The sequence below is a fragment of the Sinocyclocheilus grahami genome, unplaced genomic scaffold, assembly GCF_001515645.1.
Source record: "Sinocyclocheilus grahami isolate Dianchi unplaced genomic scaffold, SAMN03320097.WGS_v1.1 scaffold576.1, whole genome shotgun sequence".
NCBI lineage: Eukaryota > Metazoa > Chordata > Actinopteri > Cypriniformes > Cyprinidae > Sinocyclocheilus > Sinocyclocheilus grahami.
The window spans coordinates 842,601-869,618 of NW_015505755.1; the positions used below are offsets into that span (position 1 = coordinate 842,601).

Genomic DNA, 27,018 nt, shown 5'->3' on the forward strand with positions numbered 1-27,018 from the left:
GATCAAGCCAGCTGAGTAAATCTATTATTCATGATTCAGTTCAGAGTCTCAAAAGAATTCGCCAAAACCTGTAGATCACCTGACAGAACAGGGACTGTTCATCTCAGTGGAAGAAAGAGGCCCTTTAGCTCGGCTGCCGTATAATAAGGTAATAATGACTGGCCATGCGAGGTGTAATCTGAAAAACCTGAAATGAGCCTGAGATCTAAAAGTGAGAGCAGCATTAAATAAAGTAGAGAGATGAGTGAGGCAGAAACGCTGATCAGAGGACAGACTGATAAAAATAGAGGCGAGCAGATGGGACTGTGGGAGAAAGAGTGACTCAGAGTCAAAGGGCTATTCAATAAAAGCAGCGTCAATTAGAGCTAGAAAACAAGCGATTACAGCCCTAGTGAGTGAGTGACGTATTATCACAACAGCATATGTATTTATGTGTGTATGTGTCGCTAGGCAAATTTGTGACACTGACCATGTTAAAAGGTCACAACAGATCAGATTTCCTTGATTCCATAAACATGCTTGCTCAAATACTCAAAATTACAGGAATTCATGTTAATTTCTAAGTTTTTTTTGCCTTTTCACTTAAAATGTTAATCATATATCATTTGTAATTAGACAAAATGGAAACAGAAGCTTTTTTCTCTAGACTATTGAACCTTACTGTATGTGTTTAATTTATAAAGAAGATGATATCCGTAATAATAAGCACATGATAATGCACAAATTAAAATTTGTTGTAATTGCACTCACTGTCAGGCCATCCAAGAAGTAGATGAGTTTGTTTCTTCGTGGGAACAAGTTTAGCATTACATGCTCACCAAAGGATTCTCTGCAGTGAATGGATGCCGTCAGAATGAAGCAACAGTTTAAAGTTAAACGTCTTAATGATGGATTTGTTTCTTACAAACATGCAGATTTTCACTTCATAAGAGATCAATTGATGGACTGGAGTCATGTGGATTACTTGTAGATTATTGTGATGTTTTTATCAGCTCTTTGGACTCTCATTCTGACGGCACCCACTCACTGCAGAGGATCCATTGGTGAGCAATTGATGTAATGCAAAATTTCTCCAAATCTATTCCCATTAAAAAACAATCTCATATACATCTTGGATGGCCTGAGGATGAGTAGATCTTCAGCAAATTTTCATTTCTGGGTAAACTATTCCTTTAAGGCATAAAGTAAAAGTTTATAATATAGATTTACTGCGGGGGGGCGTGCAACAAAGCATGTCTTATGGCATGGCAAATGTCAACGTCATTATCTCAATTCACTGCAAGACAAAACACCATTGGAGAGGGGGAGGAAACATACATTTCCAATTGAAACTCATCAAGACAGAATAACTAATTAAATGTTATGTAGAACAGAGAAACACCCAAGGGAATCAGATATCATTTTATCTGGCTGAACGAAGAGAGCTGTATAATTCATGAAGAATTCTCTGGTAGATTGTTAATTGAGCAGGGCCAGTTTTCACACAGGACCAGCGATACTAGTAGCACTAATTGGCCTTCCAATGTCCCTAGAGGAACAGAAGGAATAAGATGTGTGTGTGTGTGTGTGTACTGGTTTATATATCCTGGTGGGGTCTTAAACCTGACTACACACAGACTCATGGGGACTCGTGTCACGGTGGGGACCTAAATTGTGGTCCCCACGGGTACAAAAGCTTATAAATCATACAGAATGAAGTTTTTTGAAAATCTAAAAATGCAGAAAGTTTCCTGTGAGGGGTAGGTTTAGGGGTAGGGTTGGTGTAGGGCAATAGAATATACGGTCTGTACAGTAGAAAAACCATTACGCCTATGGAGAGTCCCCACAAGGATAGCTGACCAGACTGTGTGTGTGTGTGTTTATAAGTGTGAGTCAGAAAGAAAGCAATAGAGGGAAGGATAGACAGAAGGAAAGAGCAAATGCATTATAATATCAACCAAAGGCTGAAGCAGGCAAACCCATTGATCCTTCAAAAGGGAGACATGCTTTCTCAAAAATCTGGTTCAAGGTTCTTCACAAATTCATAAGATATTGATGTTTGTGCAGCATACATCTTGTATGATACAATGCATAATAGAAAGTGTTTCACAAGAAAAATGTTAATGTAGTACAAATAGCAAACAATACTTTTTTCCATCAGCAAGATACATCCGTTTCTGTCCATTTCAGGGCCCAATCATTTTATTTTTCAGAAGCAATAAAATTGCTTCTGCAAAGCAAACAAAATCATTTAGGCTCATGTAAACACTGTAAGTAGAAAATGAACTGAACAATAAACACTGCAATTGAACATCTGTGTATAAAGGTAATTCTGTGTGTTGTTTTATACAGATAATTGTTAAAGGTAAACTTAAATACATTTTAGTAGCAAGGAGAAGACTGAATTTATTTTACACTGACAACCATACAAACCATCAAAACTGATTTAACAAATGAAAAGAAACATCATGGCCTACATTCTGTAATTCATTACAATTACTGTTCAGAATTAAATGCAGCATGACAAATGGCACAAGTGAGCATCTCCAGTCTCTTTCAAAGTGAATAGCACTGTAAAAAAAAACAGTACTATTACTATAACAGTATAACAGTACTATTACTATTGCAAATTCATATACTATCAAACCTATACATGAACACGCTAATTAAGGAGTTCAGGGAACTTGAAAATTACAGGCAGGTGTGTTTGAGAAGGGTTGACACTGAACTCTGCAGGAAGGTAGCTCTCCAGGAGAAGGGAATCCCTGTTCTATAAATGCAAACCAGACACGCTTCATTCACCATGTTGGCATTTTCATGTTGTCACAATTCACTGGAGCACGGGCACAAGGAAACGAGGAGACGTGGAGATTTCACAAAACGAGAGTCTTTAATAATCCAACAGGGAGACAGAAGACAAGGATGACGTTCACAACGAGTAGACACGACAAAACCAAACTGAACAGACTGGGGCTTATAAACACAGGGTAATCAGGGGAACACAGGTGCATGGAATCATAAAGTAATCAAACTAAACAAGAACAGGAAAAAGACCATAAAAAGGAAACACAGGAAGAACTACGGAGGCAAAACGGGTCCAAAAGTCTGACATTTCGCCCCCGGGTGGGAACTTGGGAGGAGGCTCAGGAGGAGGATGGACACCCGGGAGGGGGCCGGCATGGGAGTCCATGGGGGTGACGAAGGAGAGAGGAGCCAGGGAGGAGACAGGAGGGGCTCGGAGCAGGAGGAGCCAAGCTGGACCCAGGCCACAGCACTTACGATGACCCACGGTGGAGCCTATGGAGGGAGGAGCCATGGAGGAGGACTGGCCGCCGACTCCAGGGAGCCGACCAACGGCGGCGGAGCACCGTGGGTCATCGTAATTGCTGTGGCCTGGGTCCAGCTTGGCTCCTCCTGCTCCGAGCCCCTCCTGTCTCCTCCCTGGCTCCTCTCTCCTATGTATAAGAGCCGATGAGCCAGGGCGACGGGGAGGATCCGATTATGATCCGATTATGCTTCCATCCAATTATGAATCCTCTCCCAAGGCCTCGTGGGATAGAAAAGCTTCCTTCGTATGCATAATTCAAAATTGCAGGTAGTAGGTCATCCAGGTACTTTCCGACTACTGTTTTATGAATACTGTGAATTCAGTCACACATAATTTTGGAAAAATAGGCCGTGCAGATGTTTCTGTATTTCTCTTATATTTTGCCATGTTTCTGTTGTTTAGACTCTACCTTACTAACTACAACATTATGGTTTGATGGTAATTAACTGATTTCTTGTTTGATCCTGTTATTTGATGACCACTCAGCAACTTCATTCTTTTGTGTGACCGACTGAAGTGTACAAACGGATGTTGTCGCCATTTAAAAAATAAATGGGAAGTGAAATACAAATAGGTATATATACTGTATATATACATATAAACATTTTAGACTAAAGGATTAACCAAATATGGACCTGATTTGTATGTAAACGTGATCGATTTCTCATGTTGTATCTCATGGTGTCTCAAACTGAAAGAAGTCGTTTTAATACTAAACCACGATACTGAGCGTCACTCTACTCTGATGTATGATTCTACAAAAAGCAGACATGGAGAGACATCCGGATTCATTTGTCACGAGAACTGTGTTTTGTTAAGCTGAAAGAGAACACCATTTCTACAGAACTCTAAGAATCTGTCAGTTACATGACTGAACTTAAGCCTTTTCTTATAAGACTTCAGAGAAAAAAATACCATCAGCCAATAGTTCCTAAGCATTAAATCCAGAGACCTGACCTCTTTTGTATCTTTGTAGTTCTAAGAATGTGTGTTTGTGTGTACATACGCCAGTGTGTAGGCCTACATATGTTTATGCTCAAATGTTCAGTAGACATGTATGAGTGTAGAGCAGCTCCTTGGTTAGATCTGAGATAATCCTCCTTCAAAATACCTTTTCCAGCTGAATGCGTCTCTCTTCTTCACAGCTCAGCTTATCAAAGAAACCTGTCTGCACATAAGTGCTCACAGCTGGGTGCCTCTTTACATATGAGCTGGGATATTCTTCCAAGCTGCAATAACTAAAGCCTATATGTCTTTATTGTTTCGGAGTCACACTTGTCCGTTTACTGATTAGCGAATACAAAAAATGCCTTTGAGTGTTTGCAACTGCTTACAGAAAAAGAGCTTTAACGCAACACAACCTCCTTTAATGCACTAAATGGCAAAAGTAGTCATCGGTGCCCTCCCTTTGTACCTAAAATTATCTTAATGTGTAGACAGAACCATAGTTCTCACTAAATCTCAACACATTTATTTAATGGTTATGCTCTCATAATTGTTATTTTTCATCTTATCCTAAACAATGTTTTGAGATTTATTCCATCAGAACAGTGTTGATGTTGCAAAATTCTTCAATTAGAAAACAGTAAATTCAGTTATAATTACAACTTTAGTTTCAACTATAAAGCAGCTCTACAGTATAATGTCATTATTCAGATCAATTCAAATCTGTGTTATTCAATAATGTCAAGTATAGTTAAATTGATAGGATTTACTGTATATTAAGTCTTAATTTAAAAATAATATTAATAACAACAACAACAGCAATTCAATCCATAAAAGAGCTATTTGTAAGTATTTGTAAGTATTATTATTTTTTATTAAAAATTATAACAGATGTATTTTATGTTATCTGCAAAAAGCAGATGACAGCTTTCATAATTTTGTGGTATAACAACTAAATTGTGGCTGTATGTACTTCACTTAATACTGTATTAAACCAGTACATGCTTAGCTAATATCTAAATATGTTACAAGTTAGATCATAGGTCTTCAACCCTGCTCCTGACCTGGGGACCCACTTTCCTGCAGAGTTTCGCTCCAACCCTAATCAAACACACCTGAACCAGCTAATCAAGGTCTTGAGGATCACTTGAAAAGTCAGAGGCCAGGTGTGCTGAAGCAGGTTGGAAATAAACTTTGCAGGACAGTGGGTCCCCAGGAGAAGGGTTGAAGACCTATGAGTTAGATTAATAATTATTAGTAGTAACTCAAACCCCTTTTTGTAAACCTCTCTAGCTAACCGTCGATCGCGACCTTCGCCAAAGCGCAATGGATTGTGAGCAATTTTAACCATTAGAGTGTGCACGGATCCACACTTCAAAAAATCGACCTGAAATAGTGGACTTTACGGGGTCATACTCTTTTCAACATACTATGCTTTGGGACACACTTATTCTAATCTCACATACTATTTAGGATGGATAGTATGAACATTGAGACGCAGGGTGATTTACAGAAATGGAGCAAGCGAAGTTCCCGGATGTGCAATGCTGAATTTTCTGCCGAATTTGAACCACTGAATTTGTGGAAGCAAATTTGTCAAATGAAAAAAAAAATGGACTGAAAATTGCCTGTCAAATATTATACATCGCATTTTTAAACAGATTGAATATTTTGGAAGTAAACTCTGGAAGGAGTTTATATGAATTATTGAGTTTTTAATTATGAAAATGTATGTGAAATGTTTTGAATTGAAATATTCACAGCTTAAATAAACAATGTTAAATTTCAGCCCCCAAGAATGCAAGCCCTGAAAATACAAGGCATTAAAATGCAAGCACTGATAATAGAATGCATTATTTTTTTCAGTTAGTGCAATTCAACATGCTTTTTTGTTTCAAAGACATTTGTCATTATTTTTCTTCCATAGTCTACTACCATCTTCCCCCATTCATCACCAGCACAAAGGTCATGGAGAAATTGACGAATATGAATAAAACGGTTATAAATACAGTTATTTAGACTTTTCATGCAAAGGGTGGTGTACTGAACGATGATCTAGGCTGGAAGTCAGAGAGCTGTGTGTACAAAACTCATAAGAGAAGATGCATAGATCTGCTAAATGACTGCTTGCATTCAAAAATTATCATTTTGTTTATCATACTCTTCTCCATTGAGTCATAAAATGCTCTCTCTTTGTCAATCATTTTTGAACTTCTCACTCTGCTTACAACAGCCAGTCACACAGAGCCATGGGTTCACACATGACTGGCTCTCTTAGCCTTGGTTTGGTCTTTGTGTGGCTCTTTATCCCTGGTTTACCTTCTTCTGTCTCCATGGCTTATCTTCTCAGGAATGTGGGATAGGCTGTGAGCCACTGCAATAGAACATGCACAAAGCCATTCATTACGATGGCTCTACTGATCATTCTAGTGAAATCTACTAGAGCTATAGATGTAGTTGCTATGTATGTGCATGTGAGTGTGACCTAGACAGTGAGACAATTAAATTAGATGTTGTAAGAAGATTTTGACCATATTTTAAAATCTTGCACAGTTTCTGTTTTCATGATTAATGACAATAAGCAGAATGTGCTGAAAATGTACCCATGCTCAGGTCATCCAAGATGTAGATGGATTTGTTTCTTCATGGGAACAGATTTGGAGAAATTTCATTTTGAACTTCTCACTCTGCTTACAACAGCCAGTCACACAGAGCCATGGGTTCACACATGACTGGCTCTCTTAGCCTTGGTTTGGTCTTTGTGTGGCTCTTTATCCCTGGTTTACCTTCTTCTGTCTCCATGGCTTATCTTCTCAGGAATGTGGGATAGGCTGTGAGCCACTGCAATAGAACATGCACAAAGCCATTCATTACGATGGCTCTACTGATCATTCTAGTGAAATCTACTAGAGCTATAGATGTAGTTGCTATGTATGTGCATGTGAGTGTGACCTAGACAGTGAGACAATTAAATTAGATGTTGTAAGAAGATTTTGACCATATTTTAAAATCTTGCACAGTTTCTGTTTTCATGATTAATAACAATAAGCAGAATGTGCTGAAAATGTACCCATGCTCAGGTCATCCAAGATGTAGATGGATTTGTTTCTTCATGGGAACAGATTTGGAGAAATTTCGCTCACCAGTGAATCATCTGCAGTAAATGGGTGCCGTCAGAATGAGAGTCCAAATAGTGGACAAAAACATCCCAATAGTCCACAAATAATCTACATGACTCCAGTCGATCAATAAATGTCTTGTAAAGTGGAAAGCTGCATGTTTGTAAGATATAAATCCATTATCAAAATCCACCAACAATATTTGTTTAGAACTTTTTTTGGACTGTTTTCACTTGTAAACGAAACTTGTTCTGTGCATATTTCTCTCCTGATTCAGACGAAAACAACATGAAAAGCAGGATAGAGGACTCATATTTTGGTCAGAAGCAACAATTTGAAGGTCAAACATTATTGTTGGATTTGCTTTTTACGAACATGCAGCTTTCACTTCTAAGTTATTTTCTCTTCACAAGTCACAGTAATTGATGACTAGAGTTGTGTGGATTACTTGTGAGTGGAACGAATCAGTCAACTGAAGGCGAGTGTAGTGAGAACCCATGTGCAGTTTTATTTACAAGTGATCCAAACATCCAAACAATAAACAAAGACTTGACTTGAACAGACTTGACGAGGCATGAACAGACTTGACTTGATTTGACTTGACTTGACTTGACTTGACTTGACTTGACTTGACTTGACTTGACTAGGCATAAACAGACTAGACTCACCAACAGCGGGTTACAACTTCAATACACGACCAAGACTATGGGAACATGATAGCTACTTATATCAGACAATGAGAGTCACATGACAAGAACAAACCAATGGGAAACAAGACATGACTAGGACTACCAATGAGAACATAACACAGACAAGGTAATCACATGACTAGACAATAACCAATGAGAGCATGACACATACACAAGGCAGAGAGACATGAGGCAAGGGAAGCATGACACTAACAGCAGGAAACAATTACAAAATAAAAGACATGGAAAACATGAACATGACAAAACCCAAACCCCACAGTGGGCTACTGTGATGTTTTTATCAGCTGCTTAGACTCTCATTCTGATGGCACCCATTCACTGCAGAGGATCCATTGGTGAACAAGTGATCACAAAAAGAATTTAATTTGCCAAATATCTCCAAATCTGTTCCCGTGAACAAACTCATCTATATCTTGGATGACCTGAGGGTGAGTACATTTTTGTCAAATTTTCATTTTTGGGTGAACTATTCCTTTAAGGTTTAAACTATGAAACTAGTTAATAAAACAAAACTAAACTAAACTAACATGTGAAACAATATTGTCTCAACAAAATGATACTAGATACTGTAAATACGATATATTGCTATTTTAGTTACTTTGTTGAATGATGTTCAATGCATTTTTTCAGTGCTATGTTAATGAATGCAAGTAGTATCCTGAACCCAGTTACCTCAAGAATCTCATGGGATATTTAAATGTATGAATTTATTTAAAACTCCTGTGCCTTTTGTTAATATAAATAACCAATGACATTTCTGAAACCCAAGGGACAATTCCCATGAAATGTTTAAATAACAAATTTATGTTTAATCTTTTTGAGCATAAAGAGAAAAGGGAACTTCTTGGCACGCACAGCAGAAATGCTGAGATCTTCCAAGTAGAATTTCTCCTTCACATCATGGGTGAAATGGCTCACAGGCAGTGAAAGATACAGGCCAGTCTGCCAGGGACAGTTAGTGTTTATGCAAGACAAATGTCTCTAGCTATTCTGTGTATTTCCCTCAATTGTCTCAACTTGAGCAAAGTATAAACTCAAATTTATACTTTGCACTGCTTTGGCAATCCTTTGCCCTACAGGAAAAATCCATACTCTTCTTTTTTTTGATAAGTAGAATTTACTTAACCGAGAGTGTTTATTTTACCATTTGGTTAGTATAATATTTATAACAGATTTTCTGTCAAATACTAGAAAAAATAGGCAGCTGTTACCATAAAGAACTACATGATTTAACCCTTAAAGTTATTTAGTTGGTGTAACCTAATGTATTCTGTTTTAGTGATATAAAATCATATTATTGACCTGAATAAAACTAGCTAATTTAGATATGACCTCATGAATGACATATCTGGCAAAACTTTCAGTGCACTGTAAAAAAAAAAAAAGAAGTAGTAATTTTAATGAAAAAGGTACTGATTAACTGTAAGTTACATTACGGTAAAATTATATCGTTCTTTAAAAGACAGTAAATTCAATTTCACTGTAAAATATTGTTTAAACTTTAATCAAATAAAGTATTATCAAATTTGTTTCTTCTCTGGACTGATTTTCGAGAGAGCTATCAAATACATTGTAATTACAAAGAAATGTATATTTACATATGGGCCTAATTTTACATTAAAATATTGTTATATACACACACACACAGACACACACATGTAATTAGTACATCTCATTGTAAATCCTGATGGTGTTTGTTTCTGTGTGTGTGGGCAACACTGTGTTCTGTCTTTATGCTATTATCACAGTTGCTGGAAAGACACATTTTGATGAGCTTTAAGTAATCTGTTACACCACCTGCGTTATTATCAGTGCATTTGACATAATTTGAAAAAACAAAAATGGTAACCTAAAAATGTTATCATGATTTAAGTGTTTTATTCAAGTCTGACTGGTTTTAAGTCAAAATATTATTTAACATGACACAACCAACCTATATGCATTAACTTACGCCAACAAAAGTACATTTTATGGGTTAAATCAGATAGAAAAAAACGAGAGGAACGCTGGTAACACTGACCTAGAAACACATGTGCTTGTGAGCAGGTCTCACATGAAAGCTGAAACCAAATCCGTTTGTGGCACGGAAGAGCGATCTCCTCATGTTCGAATTTTTTTTTAAAACTTCACATTTCAAAAGCTGGACTTGAATCCCACTGGATTCCCGGGCGGATGAAACGGAGGTCTTTTTATTACGTAGCGCAAATGGTAAGGACGTGATTAAATTCGTTTCGTTGGCCGTGCGCTCGCCTCTTTTGCTTGCATCACACTCTCGGAGGGGCCCGCGCCTGGGAGCTGTCCCAGACAACATGGTGCTGAAACCGCAGCGAGAGCGAGCATCCTCCGGCTTTACAGATGATTATCATTACAACTCGTGTTAGAACTGCACAACGACTATCGTCGCATGAACCGCACCGCTTTGGATTACCAAGCAGGAGCCACTTCGGTATTTTGCCAGCAATTTGATTCTAAGGAAAGGCACTGGATGTGACAAAACGACGGACTGTGGATGGCAAAAATATTTCCTCATCGTCGAAAGCGGATCTGTTTCTTCTCTGGACTGATTTTCGAAAGACATGTCTGACAATACACGGGACAGTGAGCTAAACTGCCTTGGGATTTCTGCAACAAGGGTTGGGTGTTTAAGGAGATAGACTGCCTGTACTAACAAGACGTTGGCACCTTATATCTTTCAGAAGGGGACTTGTGCGGGATGCATTTGTAAGCGGTCGGACCTGAAACATGAGATGAACGCCAATGACAATTGCTAGCTAATTGGCAAGATTGTGGCTGAATTTCGTTTCACGCAACACGATTTGCATTCACATTAACACAATTATACTGTAGTCGCTTTTGGATGATGGCTAATAAGCGAGGACGATGTGATGTGATATGGATAGCAGAAATTGTGTACTGTGTGTGTATGCTAGACTTCCAGTTGTTTAATTAAAGACAAACCAAGGATGCCATTTATTTGGCTCTGCTGACGAATAGCCTGCATTTCTGTTTTCGTGCTTTTGATGAATAGATGCCACTGGCAAGAGTACCTCAGTGTAGCAGCTCTTTTGTCAGAACCTGTTCGCGGGAATCCCCGATATTTTTCATTCAATTCGGGTTATTTGTCCGCAGGTTCGTGTTCGAATGTTCGATTTGAGTGTATTTTAGTATAATGCCAGTTGTTGCAAACGCCCTCAGTCCCAGTAAACGGTTTAGTCAGGTACCCTAAAATGTGCTTCATGTGGTAACATCCGAGTGAACTAGTTTTACTGAGGTACTCAAGATCAGAATAGGGTAACAACTGCACGTTATCACATTTGACAGCTACTATTAGGCTACATGTGAGCGCGAGGACTCGCTCATATGATGCAGCTCTCAGAATAACTGTTGAAAATAAACATCTGCTCTATGTTCAAACGGTCGGTGAGGGTGAGCAGAAAGCGGTGTTCTCACGGGACTTGAACCGGCAGCACAGTTGTTTTTCCTCGTTGGAAACCAAACAGTAAGTTCTGTTATGTGACCTGCTGGGGTTCAGTAATAGATAGCCTTAGCATTATAGGCCGTTTAAAAACATAGACCGCCTTTCCATTATTCATAAGACGGGCACATGTTGTTGGCTATCGGTGTCATTGTATGGTGTTGGGGATTGTTAAGTCGCAGACCGATGCTGCGCCGCCAGGGCAAGCAGAAAGGCCGCTGTTGCGTCTTGTTCAGTGACCTGAAGGTTTTCCTACTCAGGCCACCGGCACCGTCGGCATCGCCACCTGCCTTCACACCCATGAACGAACTAAACGCGGAGGGCAATGCGACGAGCAGCGCCACGGAGAGCCACTCTTTAGCCAACGGACATTACCAGCCGGTAGCAGGGGAGGCTGTGGACACACGAGGGCCCGCAGACTGGACTCATCGCGAAGTGGATCCGCCGAGGACTCTGGACTGTTGCAGCTCATCTGAGGATTGCTCTAAGGAGAAGCTGGACGAGAGGTTATCTCTGAACAGCTGCACGGACAGTGGAGTCAGGACTCCGTTATGTCGGATCTGTTTTCAGGGTCCAGAGCAGGTAGGGACTCCACATGCTGCTACACTTTTTTGGGGCTTGCTGAATGAATGTCGATTGTTTATTGCACATATTTGCTCCATATACTACATACTACACTGTGAAAAAATCCATCTACTGCCTTAGTGGTGCCAAAGTGACAAGTTCATTGCACTTTTAAGACCACTTTGCAAGTAATTACTAATGAAGAAAATCGAGCTGAAACTCTGAAAACTGAAGAAGAATGACTGCAATTATTGTTTCACATTAAATGGATGAAAACAAAGATTTTGTTACAATATAATAGAACATTTTCACAGACAATTACACTGCCTGAATGTCTCTATACATACGATGGACTCAAAAGTATTTGGACACTTAATCCTAAGCCAAAATATATGTATGAAATTGCATTACATGATCAAAACAAGAGAACAAAGAAGTGCACTTTTCAAAAATAAAGAAATAAATAAATTGATATTCAAAATGGGGCAGAAACTATTACTTAAGTCACACTTAAAAATGTATGAACTCATTTATTTTAAAGACAGAAAGCACAAACACACTTTTCAAGTAACATTTCACTATAAAAGATGTACTGTTCAAAATGTATAATTCAATTGCAGTACATAATGTAATATTAAATCAATAGCATTTATTTTGCAAAAAGATAGCACAAGCACATTTTAAAACACAGTATCTCACAAAATATTTTTTATATGATAAAACAGTACATAGTACTGTTCAAAACTAATGCAAATGCATTTGAATACTTTCTTTGTGGACACTTAGTTGAAAATGTTCATAGTTAAAGGGATAGTTCACCCGAAAGCAAATATTTCATCCTTATTTAACTATACTGTTCCAAATCTGTATGACTTCCTTACTTCTGCAGAACGAAAAACAAGACATTTCAAAGAACTTTTTTTTTGTCCAATCAGAAAAGTCAGTGGGTTCCAAACAACATTGGATCCCATTGACTTTCATTGAATGGATAAAAAAGCACACACATTTTCTAAATATATTATTATTATTTTTAATTTCCACACAAGAAAAAGGTCAGATCTGACATCATAAATAACAATCTGACATCATAAATATAATCACCAAAAGTGCAGTTTGCAAAAACAATGGGAAAAAACTGAAAAGTGCAAGAGAACAAAGAAGTGCACTTTTCAAAAATAAAGAAATAAATAAATTGATATTCAAAATGGGGCAGAAACTATTACTTAAGTCACACTTAAAAATGTATGAACTCATTTATTTTAAAGACAGAAAGCACAAACACACTTTTCAAGTAACATTTCACTATAAAAGATGTACTGTTCAAAATGTATAATTCAATTGCAGTACATAATGTAATATTAAATCAATAGCATTTATTTTGCAAAAAGATAGCACAAGCACATTTTAAAACACAGTATCTCACAAAAGATTTTTTATATGATAAAACAGTACGTAGTACTGTTCAAAACTAATGCAAATGAGTTTTGAGAAAAGCACTCAGCTCTAGCAATGAATTTCTTCCCATTACACTTGATATTTTGTTATCCAAATGTGTCTGGATACTGCATGTGAGATTCCACATCATTGCAGCTGTTCTTGAAGTGATTTGTCCCATAAATCTAACTGTTACTCAGCCCCAGTGGTTTTATGACAGTGGCATTTATCCATCGCTAGGTGATTTGTTCTAATGGAATGCACCACATGACTGAAAGGTCAAGGGTTTGAACACAAAACATTGATCTAAGATTGAGCAGAACATTATATGAATGGCATACGGACACCTCTGTTGACCGGTTTGATATTTGCCCTTGTTTCATCTGTTTGTTTCGAGATCATATGCTGTAACATAGTTTTGCATTTTTAGTATTAAAGAGTTTATCGCTCTGTCCTCTCCACAGGCCAATTTAGCCTGTAAATGCATGTGAAATTGTTTTATTTTCTCTTTCTCTCCCCCTCATTCGATCATTCTCTCGCCGTTGTTGCCTGTCTCTCTCCTTTTCACTTTCCCCATGCACGTCTATTTCTCTTTCCTCTTTCCATTAATGTGGGCTGTGGCAGAGTTCTGTGGCTGCGGGCTGATGGATGGGCCTGTGAGTGTAATGAGAGCTGTGCAGAGAGCAGATGGGACTGAGGAGATTCTCTTCGCTCTGACTGAGTCCAATCCAGACACACACTCCCTCTCTTTCTCACTCTTCTCTCCACTGCATGCTTTGACTTTCTCCAGCTGCCTCTCCCTTTTTCTTTCACTTTCAGAACCCCAAGTAGTAGATAAGGAAGGTCTCCTGTTCCATAAACCCAACAGGGAGGGGGAGAAGGATCCTTCTCTTGTGTACACAGAACACGCAGGAACAATTACATGCTTTGGAAACTAAATTATAGTTTTCTCTTTCTTCACTTGTCCTCTTGTTCTCTCTCACCCAAAAAAACACTGATAAAAAAATGTGGTGGACCTCCTATGGTCTCATTTTAATCAGTGTGAAAACAAGAAATGGATCGTCACAGATGCTGGAGGTGATTTGAGTAGCATAACTCTTTTTCACACCCTGTTGTGAGAAGCCACCTATGAGGACATAATTTCATTTTCATCAGAGAGAATAATTGGGCAACATGTCCATGTTATTGGACATGACACAGACTAAATCATTAATTTAGTGTAGCATTATTAAATTGTATGAAGTGGGCATGTGGCTTTTTGAATGCAAAAGAATATTCCACTCTTTGTGGTGGTGTTCATGTGTGATCATCTCGTAAAATACAATCTTTCTGACATTATTTGAACAAACTGACTGCCAAGTGTGACACTGCAGAAATATAAATTAACAAAACGCCCTGTGACAATGCCAATAACGTGACATTTCTGGCCAAATTTTGCCTAAATTTTAGTCTGGTCTCATTTTAACTAGACCAAAGTTAAACATATATATGACTATTTATTATGTTGTTTACTAAATCAAAGAAATCTAAAGGGTATTTGTAGAATAAAACATGTGGTGGTGGGGTTAGGTTAGGTGAGAAAGAACTCTTTGTCTTCCATACCAGCCTCTTCTAAATGTTCTCACATTCTTTCCTACTTTTCCATTTGCTCTTTCTCTCTCTTTCAAAATTACTGTTCAGTGCTTTGGTGCTGTAGAATGCTGACGATATAAAATCCCTGTGTGACCCACATTAATATGTCATTCACATGAAACATGGTCACATCAGTGTAACCAGAAGCAATATAAAAGCTTTAATTTACAGTATTTTGAAAATGTTGTTAATATACAGAAGTGAAAAACAGCTGAAACTGACATATTCAGCATGACTCAAATTCCTTTTAAAGAATTGAATGCACAAACAACAGTAAATGTAGAACAGTGTGGCCATGCTGTGCCTTTGTGTCACCCCAATTTGAGATTCATAATGTCTGTGCCAGAATAAACCCATTGCGAGGTCTGGCCAATAGGGAACACCAGGACTTGTCTCAGTGGGCCGGTCAACTTGTGGGTCAGTTGTCGAAACCGCTTTAAACATACAATCATTAAAAATGAAGAAAAGTTCTGGTATTCCCATTAAAAGGTTGTTATTGCATATTAGCAGTCTTATTGTGAATGAATCATTTGTACACGCACATATATATTTTTCACAATCCAATCAATCACCAATGAATAAAATCAAGTCTTGCCCTTATATTTGGAAATATGCCAGTTTCATGCCAGTTTCGACTTCAAGCAACATGTTGCTATAATTTAAGTCGATTCTTTACAATGTAAAACAGCAAAATATAGTCAATAGGCCTAAATATCAACTAGATTCAGTTCCCTTCAGAAGTTTGGAAAACACTAGGCAAAGTGGAGTATTGGACAGTATCACCTTAAATCATTATTTTTTGGAGTAAATGCCTTGGAAAAGCTTTTAATTTTCATTGCAGATTTTCTGTTTGATTAGTGTAGACTGAGTACATTCTTCAAAAAAAAAAACATGCTTCAGATTTTCCATGTAGAGAAAGAATGCTGATGTAAATGTGCACACGGATGATGACAGTTTGAGCTTGCATGAGAAATATTACATTTTTTACAACTGTACACCTTTAAAGTTGTACTCTACATAACAATGGCAGTATAGGTTACTGTGAGACATGCCCCTCAGACAACTGTGATGTCTGATTAGTGGATTAAACTTGGACCATGTTTCATTTTTTTTAAGAGTCAGCACACCTTTAAGTAATATCACACTGACAACAGTGTTGATGATCATGTTGAATGCTGTTTCGTGATTCGACTATAGGTAATCACAACCATGCAGTAACAACAGTTGAGTATTCAAGAAGTTGATTTTCAAGAAACTTACTATTTACATGGAATATTGCCAGTTACTTTGTCGTGATGTGGGGGAAAACAAGATATCATTGCCACAAATTAAGAATTTGTTACAATGGCAACAGTTTAATTAAAACAAGGGAAATAATTAATAACACATGGCCACAAACTAATAAGTCAGGGGGACCAAATATTTTTTCTTTTTTTTTTCTTTGTATATTTATGCTCTGCCTGCAAAGCTAGTTTTTAAAGTCAGAGCAGAATTACTGTTCAACATCTTTGTTGCTTTCTTCATGAATGAATCAGTGTCTTTGAATGACTTGATTCAGTGAATGTGTCAATGATTTGCTCTTAAAAAGAGCTACTTGATTTGTTCATGAATGAATCAGTGTTTTTGAATGACCTAACTGAATTAATGATTCAATGACTCACTCTTAAAAACAGCCAGTTGATTAGTTTCTGAATGAATTAGAGTTTTTGAATGAATCTGTTGAGTAACTTTTAAACACACTGTAAATCTCCATAACTAATGCAAACAAAGACAAGTGCTATAATTCAAACAGTAAAATATTGTGAAATTTCCCAGACTGGATATTGTCCAAAATCCTACTTTGTCTTGGGTGTTTCCAAACTTTTGGAGGACATTGTAATACAGAAGGCACGTTTGCATTGTACGCATGCAGTACCTAATACATTTGGGGTTGTTTTGTGCCAGTAAACATCTCAGGCTGTTTTTGAGTCCCAGTCAATCCTTGACTGCAGCCACTTTTACTAGCTGCCAACACTGCATCCTTCTCTAGCAGTGTGTGTGTTTAATAGAAAATGACCTTGGCTAAAAAGAATCACTTAACATTTGCATTGCAGTATGCTTTTAGAAAGCAAATTACACACAGTCCAATGCAAAAAGCATGAGAACTGCACTCTCATTCTCACTGTCTCACTTTTTCACCACCCTTCAAGTATGCTAATGACAGGAAATACGATTTATTTTATCGCCGCTCAGGGCTGTTTACAAGGATTCTCTCTTTCATTTCTCTCCCTCTCACTCTGGCCTAGGCTTGCTGTCTCTTTTCCTGTTTCTCTTTTCCTTGTTTTCTCTCCCTTCGTGCCTCTTTAACTCACAAAGTCGTGCATAGGTAGTGCAACTTTCTCATTATAAAACACACTGCTCGGTTCTTACTGAGGGCTCGTTTCTTTCTGCTCCCATGGCTGCTGTGTAATGCTGACCTAACATCCAGCGCAATTAATTGAGGCTGCGCTCACCGCCAAGGGCTGTTAGGGGTTATGTATAAAAGATCAGCCATTCAGATTTTATTGATAGTTCTGCTTTAATACCACAATTAGATAAAGTGGCCTCTTCTCCCACTCTGACGAGTCGTACTCTGATCTCCCATCACACATCTCTGCTGCACAACGTATCATTAAAACCACAAACCATCGGTGATTATGTATAATTAATGTAGAAAAAATCAAGTGAATCTGAATTTACTCAGCAAATGGATGTACATTCAATTCCAAAATCTCCACGTCCTCGGATTAGACTCATAATAATGCATGTCAAATGAAATCAGAGGGACTTTACGCTGGGAATTATCCGCATTCAGTTTTCAATGCCCTGCAGTATGGATATTTGATCACTGATGAATCAGTCGAGTGAATCTGAATAGCAGTGTCCGTATTTGATACAGGTTTCATAACTGTGGAACTAAACTGCATCAAAGACACAGATTTTCCCAAAGCTAATGTAATCTGTTTAGAGCAAAGACTAGTGCTGAGATTAAGGCCTAACATGGTAATCCTGTTAATTGCAGTTTGTTCATGACGGATGAAATGACACACGCACAATCATACTGTGTTTGTCAACCTAGAGTCTCATAAGAAACTCTAATCCTCTCAAAAAGAGAGGAAGTGATGGAGCCAGCAGGAGCCAGCCTTGACACAGAACACACAGTACACATACAAACACAGCAGTGATTGGATAAGTGGGCCAATAACCAGAATAGTGTGACTTTAAGACTTTTCAAGCAAAATTCCAGCTGTTCTTTTTTTCATTGTAAAACCTTCAGCAGTTTGTTGTGGATGAATGTGAATGCACTGATGCTTTATTGATTTGTTATGCATGAATGTGAATGCATACTCATTAAAACTGGTTTATATTACCAAATTTAAGTTGAGAAATAATTTTTACTAATGGACTTTGACCTTAACACATACATATCTTTTCATGTTTAGAATGTTAAATACATTACTATTCAAATGTTTGGGGTCAGTAAGAATTGTATTTTTAATTTAATACTTTTATTTAGCAAGGACACATTAAATTGATCAAAAGTGATAGTAAATATATTGTAATGTTACAAAAGTTGTTGTAGTTATTTTGCTTTCGCCAACCTACACTTTTAAAAATAAAGGTGCTTCAAAAGGTTCTTCAAGCGATGCTATAGAAGAACCATTTTTGGTTCCACAAAGAACCATTCAGTCAAAGGTTCTTTAAAGAACCATCTCTTTCTTGCGTTTTTGTAATCTGAAGAACCTTATTTCGCCACAAAGAACCTTTTGTGAAACAGAAAGGTTCTTCAGATGTTAAAGGTTCTTTATGGAACCATTTAGACAAAAAGGTTCTTCTATGGCATCGTGAAGCACCTTTATTTTTAAGAGTGTAGGGAGGCGAAATAATGTAGTGATGGGTACTACAGTGATGGGTATATGTCAACGATGATGTTATGATTTTGGATCTTAAGGTGCGGTTATGAATACATCATATAAGAAAGACTGGTGGGATATCTAACTTGTAGAATCTCAATCTACTGTCTTATAAACACAAGGAAGACACAAGTATAATAATAAAAAAAAAAACTAAAGATAGACAAGAGTAATCAACAACAACTAAATGAATGCCATAAATGAAAAAGGAATAAAGTGCATAAGATGTATAAAATACAAGTGATTAAGTTGGGTGTTGCTATGTCAGAATTACGTTATCTTATGGAAAGATAAACTGTTGCTACTCTGAAACAAATAATGCGAAGAAACGTATTATGCATCAAACAAATAAATAAGCTATTATTTGTTATCAACCTGCAATCAGCTATATAATATCTAATGTAAGTTAGAAAATTATATACTGGTAATATAAGATAATGCCACGGTCTCTGGAAGAAGTTTGGTTAAATGATATTTACGATCTCTTTGGTTGAGTGAGCAGTCCTGTGGCGGTGACTTCTTCCACTGGTTGTGCTGGTAGCAAATCAGTGGGGAAAGAAGCAGGAATCCTTTTCAACAGCCTTGAACACGAAGCGCTGTAGGATGCTGATCTCCTGGAACACCAAAGGGTCCTAAAATCTGGAACGCAGATGTGACCTTGGAGTAGGTGCAGAAGGTCCTTAGTCTGGAACACGCAGATGAAAGTACCTTGAAGTGAAGGTTGCTTGCCGGAACTTAACCTTGTTGCAAATGTCTGTATGTGTTCTGCCTATCTGGGCTAGAGACTCAGAACTTGGTCAATCTTCTTTGTCTCTTGAATGGAGACTCAGGATGTTCTGCAGCTGTTGCTGTTTCGCTGGACGAAGACTCTGAATGTAGAGTATTTCTTTCCTTGCAGGAGGCTCAAAACGTGGTCGTATCTGTTACAGTCTCACCTTCATAGGCCAGAGACTCAGAACGTTGAATGTATCTGGTAGTGTCTCACTGGACGTGCCGGAGATGAATGTGTCTGTTGCTGCCTTCCCTGTAGTGGGCCGCAGGCTCCGAACAGGTTGTGTGTGTTAGTGTCTATTCCCTTACCGGACTGAGACTCAGAACTTTGTTGATCTGTTTTTATCTCCTACCACGCAGGCCGGAGACTCAGAACATTGGTGGTCTGCTATTGTCTCTCTGGACGGGAAACTCAGAACATTGAATGTATCTGTCAATGTGTCTCTCCTTACAGGACTGAGACTCAGAACAAGGTGTGTCTTTTGGAAGGGTATGTTAATCCCTTTCCGATGATGAGGAGATTTCAGTTTGGCGCTTCTCCATTTCCATGCTGTGATTGTTTCCATCAGAGCATGGGAACATGGTGTGGCCCATCCTTCTTTCCTCCTGTGGAACTTATTTGCATAGTCCAAACACAAAGTTCGAAAAGTGTCACTACGGTTTTACAGATGCAATATTCACTATCCACAACCAGAATACCTTTGGCAATGTTACGAACGCATTAAGTCCAAACATGATGGAAAAAGATTAAATTGTCATGAATGCATTCATTTGTCCATTAACAATGAGTTTGTGTAAGATGTTGCACAACACATCGTTGTCACTGAGAATACGTATTTCTCTGCATAAGTAGAAGATGGGTATGTTGCATAATTTAAAAGGTTTGAAAACATAGTTATGAATGGATTTGGATGGATCTCTGTAATCTCTCTTTGTTTCACCCACTGCTGCTGTATCCTGGAGGTCCTAAGGAATTTTTATGGCGGTCACGAGCCAAAACCTTAGGGATTAGTCTCTAGATGGATGAAGGGCAGAAACTGCATTTTGACAAATGAGAAGTTCTGTTTTTATGATATTTTACACAAACTATTAAGCACAGCTGTTTTCATCATTGATAATAATAAGAAATATTTCTTGAGCAGCAAATCAGCATATTTGAATGATTTCTGAAGGATCATGTGACACTGAAGTCTGGAGTAATAATGCTGAGAATTCAGCTTTGCATCACAGGAATAAATGACATTTTAACATATATTCACATAGAAAGCAGTAATTTACATTTTAAGAATATTTCACAATATTACTGTTTTCTTGATGAGCAGAAGAGACTTTTTTCAAAAACATTTTTAAAAATTACCACGCCCAAATGTTTGAATGGTAGTGTAGGCCTGCTGGCATTTTATCATAGCAAAGATTTGACCATGACCATTTTGTTTTTAATATATTTTAAATGAATATTAAAGGTACAGTTCAATCAACACTTGTTTCATAATGTTGATTATCACATAGTCAATACCTTCCTTTTCTTTACATTAATTGTTTTTGTGTTACAATGAAGCAGTTACACCATGTCTACACCAGACGCGACAAAGCAACCATTGAGAATCATTTGAAATTTGTGTCAATACCAGTGTTGGGGGTAACGCATTACAAGTAACGTGAGTTATGTAATCAGATTACTTTTTTCAAGTAACTAGTAAAGTAACGCATTACTTTTTAATTTACAAGAAAATATCTGAGTTACTTTTTCAAAAAAGTAACGCCAGTTACTTTGTTTTCCCATTTATTGACTGACAAGTCTCCTGTCCCCATATTGGGAGAAATCGGGAGTACAGAGGAGTTGTGTGCGCTGTGTGAACATGATGTTACTGTAGTTCTAGACTAAATGTGAATGTGCATTAATTCATCCCACTCACGAAAAAAACAGATTTAGTATTCATCAAAATGAATTAAAACAGTGAAATGCAAACTCAGAATATGACGCAAACCTGCAATAATTAAATATGTTAAATAACACAAATGTATCTAATCCAATTTGATTAGCCAATGTCTTTGCTGCTGACCTTTGATGATCCAGTTAAACCATACTAATAAGCAAAAATGACTTTAGATAAACTAACAATTGTGCTTTATTGTTTTTTTTTATTGCTGAAGAATGTTTCTGCTCCTGCGTTCTACTGTACAGACGTGAATTTACTTTTCTTTCAGCCTGAGGTTTATTCATTACACTTTTTGGTGTGAAAGGGCTTTTACATTTGCTATAAACAGAACTTCTTATATTAAAAACAATCAAGCCCTGCTCATATTTAAAAAGTAACGCAAAAGTAATGTAACGCATTACTTTCCATAAAAAGTAACTAAGTAACGTAATTAGTTACTTTTTTAGGGAGTAACGCAATATTGTAATGCATTACTTTTAAAAGTAACTTTCCCCAACACTGGTCAATACGTCATAAATAGAATGCGGCAGCAGTTTGCTGTCGGGGATTTGTCGTGTCGCGCCACATCCAGTGTAGACAGCATCACTGATTATAATGAGTTCTATCGTATTTTGTCGCGCCGCGCCACTCGCGTCCGGTGAAGACACAGTGTTACAATGTTAAGTGAATAAGACTGAGTGAATAAGCATAGTCACAAGACATAAACAGTAAGCATGTTAACATGATTTCACTAATGTCTTCTATGGTTTCTATATCCAGCATCCACAATGACAGTGATTTAACAGAAGAATTAATCAATAATAAAGTGCTTTTATAAGATTATGAGCTTCACATTTTTGCTTTTAAATCTTCCCAAAATGGAGCCATCCATTGTAAGTATTTCACTGTAACCTCAATTTTTGCTTAAAAAAAAAAGGGGGACAGCTTGAAATTATTTTTTTGTGGTAATGAAAATGCCACACATGCTGTCAGCTGAACCCAGACCATTCCTTTAAGAAGAATCTCTACAGCTAGCTATACAGACATATAAAGATACATATTCTGTTGAAGCAGAGGTGTAGGGCACTCATGAAGTATAAGTGACTGTTGTGCTCATGGGGACCCAAGATCAAGCCTGATCTGGGTCATGTCCCGAACGCATTCCCCTCTCTCTCCCTTCACATCTCTCTCAGCTCTCCACTGTCCTATATAATAAGGCAAAAGGCCAGTAATTAAAAAATGCATATACATGCTTGTAAAATATTTATAGAATATACACCATCCAAAGTTATTTATTTTTAAACAATAATATAGTAAATATACAATATATTAACGCACTTAATAATGAATTTTGTGTTTAGTACATTTCAACAAATGTTTATAGTCAGAAGTGGTAATCTTTTCTTGGAATGACACAAACATACACCCACACCTGTAAGTTCAACAGCAACATCAACATCAGCAGTGATGACCACTGTACCTTTGATAAGTGTACTTTGGATGCATATGATACATCCCTAATCTGATTCTCACATTCATATGTGAACACATATATGTGGGGAAATATAGAATATATTGACAGATTGATTTATGTATATTTGTAGTATTCTTACAGCTGTGATGGGTATCCAGTAGGTGGCAGTCACCAGGAAGGGAACCCCAAAGTAGACTTGGAAAAGAAAATAGAGAAGAAAACAGGTTAGCCGTTGTGCACATTACGTTTAGCGTGACCGACAGTATTGACGATTCACAGGCTTGTTAACCCCTTTCTTCAAGTGTGTTACATATGTGCTTCAGCATACCGGGAAACTTGACTCTTCTTCGTGAAGGTAGACAGCTGTACTGATTGTGCGAGATATCAACCTATCATTACAGGCCTGTATCATTAACCTGATGGAAGTATAAACAGCTTCAAAACACATGAGGAAATGAATGGCAGTAGCAGCAATAGCAGGAGTGCCGAGACTGTCAGGATGGATAGAAACACATTACAGAAGTTGGAGTTTAAATGTTCACACATTGCCAAAGTGTCGGAGATAGTGAGGGCTCACAGAGAAGAAGTAAGAGGTGGAACCTTGACAACGAGAGGATGTGGAAACACTACTACTATTTTATTGTAGAGGATAAATGTTTCTGATTATAATCTTAAATCTTGATGTTAATGTCGAATAGTGATAAACAGATATACTTTACATATAATCATTTTGAGATTATCGCATTTTGAGATTATATTATTATGCCTGCAACTACATTAAACTTGCATCTCCTGAAAAAATAATTGCACATCTTAGTTTGTTGCTGCAATGTTTATTTCAGCAATTTTGTAGTGTGTCAAATGTAAAGGCATCTATATTTTAAGACTCATTTCTAACAACAACAAAAAAAGTAATAGTAAGGTGACGTGTTGTTTAAAAATTTAATTATTTAATGGTAACATTTTACAATCTCAGTTCTAACATTAATGCATTAACTAACATGAACCAACAATAAGTAATCACAGTGCATTAATTAATATTAACAGATACAACTTTTAATCTTAAAAATATATTAATAAATGTTGAGATTAACATAACTAAGATTAATAAATGCTGTAGAAGTATTGTTCATTGTTACTGTGAAGTGTCACCGTAAAGTTGTTGTAAAGTGCTTATTGTAAAGTGTCACCGATTTAATTTATGTTGTCATTTTACTAAAGCCAAAGTAAATGATTGAAATATTATCCAGAAAATTATATTAATTCAAAATAATTATTAAGAATTAAACAGTGATTTTATTTACAATAAACATCAACCTTTTTTCATAATTTTTTTAAATACAAAAATTTTACTAAAGTTTTCCATGGACTCCCTTGAGGCCACGCTCTAGATATTTCAAATCAGTCATTGACAAAACCCCACTAATTTTTAATGATTTTGATTTTGAATGGTGAGAAATACATATTTTTCTGATATGGTGATAAAATACATGATGGCATGGTACACAGTACAGAGTTAAAAGGCGGGTAGTTTGGGTATAACGCGTTACACAGTAACTGTTACTGTAATCGAATTACTTTTTCTGGTAACGCAGTAATGTAGCGCATTACATTTTAAATTTGTGTCATTTCATTACAGTTATATATGCCTTTTTTTTAAATCATGTTTTGCGTGGGGTCGACAGAGACGCCGGAGCGATCACTTGCATTTTTTCCTGATAACAGTGAAAAGAACTTAAAATGCTCTGCCATTTTTGATCGTACATATAAGTGTAATACATCATTTGAATCTGTGAAGGGTCTACTTTTATTTGTGTACACTCACTATATCAACAAAAGATTGTGCTTTTGTAAAATAAAGAAAATATACAGGGTGCACTTTCAGCTGTCAAAAACGCGTCACTAAAATGAACCAAAACCCAGCGAATACTGGACACAGACATAAGAAACATATCTATGGAAAGCTTGAAGTGTCTACTTTTAAATGAAGTAAGTCTTATCTAAAGCAAATGTTCTCTGATGAAGTAATCTGTATAAAACCAACGTGAGGTCCAGTCTTTCCCGTCTGAGCTAATTATCTGTAATGTCATCACGTCCACAAGCAGCGCGTGCTATTCTACGGTAATCATCCATGTGAGACGCGCGAGCCTGTAAATGCCCACATCACCTCCGTAAACAAAGAAGCAAGATTCATTTTTAGCATTTAAATGTTCAGTACAGTTCATCAATACTGTTTAAATGTTATCAGAACTGTTTTCAGTTTATTAAGAGCAGCGCGTGCTATTCTACGGTAATCATCCATGTGAGACGCGCGAGCCTGTAAATGCCCACATCACCTCCGTAAACAAAGAAGCAAGATTCATTTTTAGCATTTAAATGTTCAGTACAGTTCATCAATACTGTTTAAATGTTATCAGAACTGTTTTCAATTTATTAAGGTTTTTTCTGTCTTTAATGCTCAGACAGTTAAACACAGCCAGCATACATACACTCAGCAAGCAATGTTGTATATAAAACACTGTATAGGAACATTTACAGATACATTTTTCAATGTTAGGCAGGTTTATACTAAGAATGTTAAGTTTTAGAAATGGATTAAATATTTAAGAAAAAGTTGCTGTTTTCATAACTTTGTAATATTTTTCAGTCAATATTAAATTACTGAAAGAACTACAATTTTCACTTTGAAGTGTATTTTTTTTTTAGGTTTGATATATTTTCAAAGTAACTTGAAAGTAAAGTAACTGTTTACATGCAGTAATCAGTACTGTAATCAAATTACAATTTTCAAGTAGTAATCAGTCATTTGTAATCTATTACTTTTTTTGAGTAATTTAGCCAACACTGGTAGTTTGCTTCTAGTCCTGCTTTCTGAAAAATGACACTTTTTTGTCAAATTATACCTGGATCATTTGCCACACTGAATTGCAGTAGGTGGTACAGTATGAGCAGGGAAGTGATGTGTGAGTGAATGTGTGGGCACACATGTGTGTGTTATGAGCCAATTTGTGCCTGTACAGGAGATTAAGAATAGATGAACATCTCAAATTTGCATCAGTTGTCAGAGGGAGTAAATAAATCAAGTAGACTAGTAGATTTCACTGGTACAAGCAGTGGATGAGCACTAGTGTGTTGCAACCCAGAAATGGGTTGTAGGTATGTTCTGATGCAGACAGCAGTGAAAGAGCAATGCTACAGGCAAATAAGAAAATGCAAGATAAATAGTTTCATCAACTTTTAAACAGGAGGAAAATAACACTTCACAAGTTGACGTCAAAGAGTATGCGACTTTTTTTTTAAATAGCCAGTTTACCTTTTAGACTTTGGCATATCCAGTTGTTTTTGTATTGTGTCAGCACTTGTTATCCAAATGTTAAATCTTGGTCCTGAAGCAAGATCCACTGCCCAAAACCATCATGGGTTGTGAGTAGGGTTGGGAATCGAAATTCGATTCCGATTCCAGAATCGGATACTTAAGGTCAAGAATCGGATACGTGTTGTCAAATTAAAATTTCGATTCCGCCTATTGATTCCTATGTGCTTTTTTTTTTTTTTTTAAGTATTTTGACACTTCAAATGAAGATTTATCGATTACATTGTTACGCCAGTAGGTGGCGAAAAGGGGCTGTTAAAATGTATTTGTCTTTGAATCATACAAGAGATTCGTTCAAGAATGCTAATTCATCCAGTAATGAAACAAGTTCATCTTGAGTGAGTCATTTAATCATTAATTCAT

The 27,018-nt window shown here is 37.0% G+C and overlaps 1 protein-coding gene across 1 annotated transcript in view; it reads left to right on the forward strand.

Annotated features, from left to right (window-relative positions):
• Positions 1-11,427: 11,427 nt before the first annotated feature.
• Positions 11,428-27,018, forward strand: part of LOC107556712 (E3 ubiquitin-protein ligase MARCH4) — a 56,868-nt gene continuing 41,277 nt past the window's right edge. The window contains exon 1 of the mRNA XM_016239897.1: positions 11,428-12,138. Coding sequence (XP_016095383.1) covers positions 11,686-12,138 — 453 coding nt within the window. The 5' untranslated portion in view covers positions 11,428-11,685. The remainder of the gene's footprint in view (positions 12,139-27,018) is intronic.